This window comes from Olea europaea, unplaced genomic scaffold (genome assembly GCF_002742605.1).
Source record: "Olea europaea var. sylvestris unplaced genomic scaffold, O_europaea_v1 scaffold1896, whole genome shotgun sequence".
In the NCBI taxonomy this organism is placed as follows: domain Eukaryota; kingdom Viridiplantae; phylum Streptophyta; class Magnoliopsida; order Lamiales; family Oleaceae; genus Olea; species Olea europaea.
In genome coordinates, this window is record NW_019236764.1 from 9,122 (window position 1) to 16,984 (window position 7,863).

Genomic DNA, 7,863 nt, shown 5'->3' on the forward strand with positions numbered 1-7,863 from the left:
TATAAATTTATATTTATACTTATTACTGATTTTTCTTGTTGAAAACTTATAAATATGAGTACTTATTTGTAATTTACTAATAACTTTGAGTTAAAAATACATAATAGCTATAGTAAAAAAGAAAAATAATTATTGTAGAGTGTCCAAAGAGTGTCGATATCGATACGTGTCGGACACGAGCACGCTATCCTAGTTAGAGTGTCTGTACTACAGAGTACACCACATATAGACATTAATAATACTATGTTCACATTCTTCCAGCTCAATGCATTAAAACTATAGACAGGCTGAAGCTGACCTGCATAAAGACGTAGATTGCTCGTATGCACACATGCATGTCTCAGAAAAAATATAAAAGACAAACAAAGGTAGAAAAAGTCACATTCATCATAACATATTTGTACTAAACACCAAAAGCACTGAATCTGACATAATAAATTTCGAGATTACACTCCATTTTCAAAAATGCAAAATAGTAAAGAAACAAAATTTGTAAGAGTCCATGCCCTTAATGATCGTAAAAAGGAATGCTATTTACCATAATTCAATATGCTTGATACTTAGCCCCAACATATCTCGAGAGATTGCAGGTTTCAAATATATAATATTTATAACTTCTGAAACCCCTTGTAGTTCAGTAAAAATTCAGGGCTTCAACAATTCGCCTTAACAAAAGATCAAAATACCTGTAAACAACCAAATCTAGCGAAAGCCAGATTATCTAGCCTCCAACAAATTGCCATCACCAGAGTCTAGCCAAACAGACAACCTTACTAACAAGTCAAATATAATATGTATGCACAACAGGAAACTGTTATACACAAACAACACATTTGATTCATTTAACACGTTCTTTATATGTTATTATTCATTTCATTTCATTTCTGGGGTTAAATGAAACTAACCACCTCTTCGCTTCTCCAATTTAAAGATTTAAGAATTTACATTATCGAGATCATCTGATCTCGGTCAGTCTCCCAACCAACATTGAATACTAGTAGATAAATAAGAATGAAAATTCAGATGTTCTTCAATAAAATAATACGATGTTGAAATTTCATGCATATCAAGCAAATAAAATCAAATGATGTTTCGCAGAATAAAATGAAGAAATTAAAACTGGTTACATAGAAAACAATTACTCCAACGTTTCAAAATGAATAGAAGTTAATGAGAAGATGTCATCTACATTGCCAACTATGCCACGGATCGACATATTAATATTCATTATTAAACTTCTTCCAGCTCATTATACAAAAACTATAAACCAACTAACCCTATCAGCATAAATACGTAGACAGCATGTATTAATAATACATATTCAAGTCTCCAAAAAATATAAAACAAAAAAGGCAGGAAATCACATTCTCCTAAATGTATGCACTAAACACCGTAAAAAGGTTAAAATTAGTGAAAATCATCCACTTTTTGCATGAAAACTTGATTTTGCCCGTTTGGTACACATTAATATAAAAATAAGAATGAAAAATATTGTCGTTATTGATCCCACACAAGATATAGATATTCAAATTTGGTGGCTTGATATTATGGATAACGGTCATTTTTTTCATTTTAATGAAGAAAAAATGGGAAACAAATGGGGGCAAGTAAGTCCTTGTCAAAAAATCAAATCTTTCAATAAATGGCTTCCAAATTGCAGTCAAATCTCCAAATTTGGTTTTTTTTTTTTTTTTTTTTTTTTTTTTTTTTTTGTGATACCCAGGTGTCCTAACTTCCCCAAACTAAATTCTGGACCTCAAGCAATCAAATAAAATACTAAAACACCCTAATTAAATTGAATTAAAAACCTTAGCAAAATTAGAGAATAATTTAGACCCGGATCAGAAAATATAAAAAGAAGCCTCTGCCAAAATTATTCAAAAAATAAAAAAGATGGGTCCACATAGCAAGTACCAAATTCCCTGAACGCACGATACGAATTCATTATCAAAATCCAAATTAATTATATATGTGTGTATGTATATACACACAAATTAATTGGCAAAACTTGTGTTCTTTTTCTCTTCTGGGTCACCATTTTTGGGCATGAAAGGAGTTCTAGCAGGTTACACGCACAAACGACATTGTTGACATATAACCCAATGTTACATATGTGTATGTGTATCTATATCTATATAAATAAAACAATTGTATGACTAAGATAAATCATAAATTTACAGAAATGAATTGGAGTTTGTGTTACCTTAGAACTGAAGATCATTAATTCTTGCAGTGAAGGTTTTGATATGGCGTGTGTTAATTTTGGATTTTTTTGACTAAAAATTTTTTCGTGCTCGGGCAGATATATTAAAGAGGTGGGTGGGCACGTACCAGGTCCAAAACACAAAAATGAAAGGAGAAATTGAATTATATAGGAGGTGGAGTGGGTGGGGTGGGGTGGGATGGCGGGGTAGGTGAAGCACGATGAAAGCGGCAGAAAGGGAAAATAAAAAACTAGCAAAAGACTAACGGGCAGGTCAGAGGACTGGTTTTTTTGTAAGGTGTGGCAGTGGCAGGGGTTGTATTTGGGATTTTCAAGGGAAGTTTTGACCAAGTGCAAATTGTGAATCTTTAAGCAATATGTAGAGTCCATAGAAACCCACCCTTGAAGTGAAGAATGATGATAATCACGATCTACGTTTGCGACGAAGAAAGGACGATAATCATAAAGATAATTATGGATGCGTATTGTACTGTGATTTATTTTATATCGTATGGACGATCCACACTTGAAGTGGAACAAGGACGATAATCACAATGTTCACTCTCGCTTGAACTGATAATAAAGATGATATTCACGATACAATTTATTATATATTGGTATGTATAATTCATGCTTGAAGTGAAACAAGGACAATAATTACGATGACGATTGTGGACATGTTCTATTGTACTTTATTTTTTATCATATTTATGACCCACACTTGAACTGAAATAAGGACGATAATCATGATGACGATTATAGACACGTGTTGTATTACAATGTATCGTGTGTATTATCTAAGCTTGAGGTCAAATAAGAGCAATAACCATATTGACGGTCGTGAATGTGTGTCCTACTACAATTTAATGATTTATTGTATATGGTATGTATAACACACACTTGAGAGGTGAAATAAGGACGTTAACGATGATGATGATCGTGAACACATTGCAATTTATTTTATACATCCATACGATCTATGCTTAAGGTGAAATAAGAAAGATAATCACAATGACAATGATTACATATATTGCATTGCACTTTATTTTGTATGGTATGTATAAACACACATTTGAGGTAAAATAATAATAATGATGGAATCGTGGAAGTGAGTCATACTGTACTGTATTTTGTGTTTGTATTTGTACCCGTTTTCCGCATAGAAGTTAGACCTAATTGATTGGATATTATGAAGGAGTCCCACAAGTATTGGAAAACGTATTTTAATGTAATTATATGACTTATGTTTGTCATATGTTTGTATTATATAATTGCTTAAAATTAATCATAAAATGTAGTGAGATGCACACAAACTACAAAATAAAGATCGTAAAAATATTTTGGGCAGCAATGGTGAGGCCTACGGTTGGTAGAGCATTACTAGCATATGGTCCCATATATTTGCAGCTCGCAAATTGAAAGAATTTTTTACTCCAAGATTTATGAATCTATTGAATGAGTTGGGTCTTTTTTAAAAAGTTATGTGCATAGCTAGAGTGGCTTCTCGTACGGAAAGATTTCCCTTCCTAAGACTCAGATGGCTTACATACCAGGCTCAACATTCTTGGAAAACAATTTAATCAAGGGTCCAGAGCTACCAACAACAATTTGTTGTTGATGGACTATTGAGATGGGCAACAAGCGAGTCAGTTTCAATGTGTACAATTAATGAACAACGATAAGAATGGTCATTTATTGAAAATTTGTCAATAGTATTTATGCATTTAATATATGAAAAAAAAAATTAATTATACTCACATTAAAAGTAGAATTTAAGCTAGTATGACGAATCAATTTTCTTAGTTCAACCTTCAACTCGTTAACACGTCCACTCTATCCTTCTCGATTAGTTAAAACAATGTTCAACTAACCCCTGTTTGATGGCCATTATTTGACCAAAATAATTTTATGAATAGTAAGTTTTAGGAGAATGTATAGTTAAAAAGTAAGAAAAATTTTAAATTTACGAGTAAAATATGTTATTGTATAAATATGCGATTGAAAATTATTATGTTTCAAATAATCTTTGTCAAACAGGGGCATAAATGTAGAAAATCAAAATGAAAAAATATTTACTACTACTACTGTGCTTATTTCTTTCTTCTTGACACATTTAGGAAAAATAAATTGTCAGTGAGTTGTAAACTTATTATATTGCAAGTTCCTAGCAAGTCACCATCAATCTTTTTATTAGCATTGCACAACAAAAACCATTCAAAATCTTTATTATAGAAAACTTGTCACTCTGTCATTTGAAAAAGAGGAAATTGCACCTGATGTCCTTTTTTACTTTTTTTAACTACAAAAATCTCACATTTTAATAATCTTTTTTTTTTTTTGTCCTTCTAAAACCTTAAAATCCATTGCATGCCCCTCATTAAATATGATTTTATTAGTTAAAAAAGTTGTACAAAAATAAAAAAAAAATAACACCAAATCCCCACACCCACCACATCTCCACTTACTGAACCTACAACATACCCCAATTGTTGGAAATTTTCCCTTCTTCTTCCCTGCATCCCCCTCCTCCATTTCTTAAAAATATACCATAAACCACAATACTCCCACGTTGATAAAACACCACACCCCATAGTAACCGCTCTTCATCTTCATAATTGGCAACCCACATCCACTAGGTGTCATTTACACTTCTTCATATGATGGATAATATTCTATTCCGTGGTATAAATCGAAATCAACGGAGGGTAAGAAATTTGTACCTCAAAGTAACTCTGACAAAAAATTGGCTCAATTTTCTCCTCATTTCGAACGCGAGGTATGTTCATCTCCCATCATTCGATTAACTTAGGTTTAAGGTTTTTGGATTTTTTAATATTATTAGAAAATAATGGATCTTTTAAATGTAGATTTTTTGGAAAGTTGTATTTTTGCCTCTAATATGTGGTGAACCTGCAAAATTGAAATTTGTTCGTGTTAATCAACTTGCGGATGAATTTTGAAGTCCCTACACTAGGAGTGATATGAAGAAAGGGAAGAATAGTACGCAATAAGACTTCATCAACTTGAACAACTATGTGTTGCTTTTAGACTTATAATTTGTCGTATTATTTTGTAGTTATATTTTGAAGTGTACGTCGAACAACTTATTTTTATGTTTGTTTAATTCATATTCATGGGTGAAAAGATATTTTTATTAGGTAGCAGATCGAATTGTCAAGATATCATTTGTAAGAAATCATTGGTTAGATGATCAATGATACTTCCACTAATTCCATACTCAAATGTGATATCTATTAACAAAAATGAATTATTGGAACATGTCGATAAAAATGTTATACGAAATGAATGTACGATTAATGAAATTAACATAAAAAGTTGATAAATGGAACACGGTAATTGCAAAGAACTATGTACTATAATACATTAAAACAGATTTGACTTTGTCTTTCATCATGAGCCTACAACTTCTAACATATTTCTACACTTCATCTAGAAGATCAATTTGCATACAAATTTTAGAGTATCACCATATCCTTTCTTGAACACCAATTTGCTCAGCATCATATGTAGACGATGATGATGTGGATCAACCTTTACTCTATGGATCCTTTCACCGGTTCGTTTCTCGGAATTGAACGAGGTTTCCTTCTCATCCTCTCCATTATTGAACGAGGAAGTTGATAACGTGTTCATCTACATGCCCCCATACAAAGATGATTTAGGTAATGATGAGTCATTCTAAATGTCCCATCATTTGATATTATTGTCATTACTTTCGAAGATCAGATGGAAGATAATGGTAATAACATGTCAAATATGGATGATGCTTGATGTAGACGAAGGATGTTCAACGTAACTCGATATGTTCAATTTATGTTATGTTTATAAATTAGGTTGTTTGTGTGAATCTGAAAATTGTGTGTCCATCTAACTTTGTATTATTTTTGGAAGACTATAGAATTTCAAATTGTCACTCACACCTAAAATTAAGCAAACAAAATGTTAAGCATTTTGCACAAATTTAATATATCGAACTTTAAATTTATATACGGGGTATCTATAAGTAAATTCTACCAAACAATGGCAAACTAGTTAGAGGAAAAGTTAAAATGTCCATCTTGACAATTAAGAAATGTCGAGACTGACATTTAAACTATCAATGTTGACAGTTATCATCTGATGAACCACATTTAAGGTGTATGATAAAAAAAATTGATAAAGCATTAAGTATGTTCATCAATACTCAGCAACCAAATGATGAAACCTTAACAAAGAATTTATACAATGCTATATTAAATAGGAAATATTCCAAAATTTTATGTGCTTTGAAGTAACTATGTTTTGTCAAAATGGTTTATAAAACAAAATGAATGAATGAAGAATAATTTGCAAAGTCATCTGATCATATTGTATTTAAGATTTCAAAATAGTAAATTATAATATAAAAATATTCAACAAAGTGTAAATGCTAACCCTAAAATGGAATATGAATCAACAATAATTTCAGGCTTGATATTTCAATGGTGAATGCGTAATAGACTTATGTTTTTTGAGAGAAAATATCACTTAAATCTTCTGAAAAAATGTTATGAAATAAAATTTTTTGTTAACAATTGTAGTATCCATTGTAAAATTACTAGATTCATGAGTGTCTTCTTTAACAAGCCAAAACATCAAATCCTAACATTAATTGAGCATTAAATGCATACAAAAATGTAATTACAAGGCTAAATATGACTTTTTCACCTAAAAAAAATATTATTTTTTAGCATCTTTTCAAAAAGTGAATTTTTTTGCCCATTTTCAATGTAGGGACATCTGTACAAAATCCCCTTTGAAAAAATCAACTTCATGAAGCTAAAAAATCAAGCACATAATATAAACAGTAAAATTATTTACTTAAAAAATAAAACCAGTTCGCTATAGTGTCGAGAATTGCATTCAAAATATATACTAAATATTTTTATTTCTGAAAACATTTTTAACAGAGTTTCAAAAATAGAGTGCACTAATTCATTTTTATTTTTTTTTTTAGCTACCGAAAAATATAAAATTTGATTCCAAATTTCAATAGGAACGAGAACTCTATACCTCATTTCCTTCTCTTCCCTTTTAATTTCACAAAGGGAATTGAAAATGAAATATTTATATTATAATTTATTATTATATTTTTAAATATTTTATTTTATTTTTGTCAAAGTTATAAATAATTTGACTTTACATTTGTAGGCTCAAAGCTATTAAAATCTTTTGATTTAATGAAATCATTACAAATTCAAAAGTTATAGAGAGAATTTTCATGGAAATATTAAAATCTATGTTAGGATACTTAGATTTTAATAAAATCCAATAAAATTCAATGAAGGATCTTATATAAAATTTAAATATTCATTAAGATCTGAATTAAAAGCACTCGTAAAATCTAACTTGAGAACCTTTCCTTAACTTACACCTTGATTATATGAAAAACAATTGTAACTTGATGAAACTTAAAATTCAACCGAAACTCAAAATTTTCAATAAAGTATGTTCCATTTGCAATGGTAGAATGTGTTCATGAGTCACAATGGGAGGAATTCAATTTTCTTGAATACTAAACTTCCAATAGGTTCATAAAAATTCCAACAAATTAAAAGTTTCTTCTTGTTGTAAATAATGTGTTTATTAGTGAATGACAATTATGTACTGCAATTCTAATT

The 7,863-nt window shown here is 30.2% G+C and overlaps 1 protein-coding gene across 1 annotated transcript in view; it reads right to left on the minus strand.

The window, feature by feature from the left end:
- Positions 1–4,832, minus strand: part of LOC111378885 (histone-lysine N-methyltransferase, H3 lysine-36 specific-like) — a 13,475-nt gene extending 8,643 nt beyond the window's left edge. The window contains exons 1-4 of the mRNA XM_023002166.1: positions 4,685–4,832; positions 3,754–3,825; positions 2,204–2,210; positions 2,071–2,131 (exon numbers count right to left, since the gene is read on the minus strand). Of these exons, the coding sequence (XP_022857934.1) occupies positions 2,071–2,131; positions 2,204–2,210; positions 3,754–3,825; positions 4,685–4,832 (288 nt within the window). The remainder of the gene's footprint in view (positions 1–2,070; positions 2,132–2,203; positions 2,211–3,753; positions 3,826–4,684) is intronic.
- Positions 4,833–7,863: the final 3,031 nt, after the last annotated feature.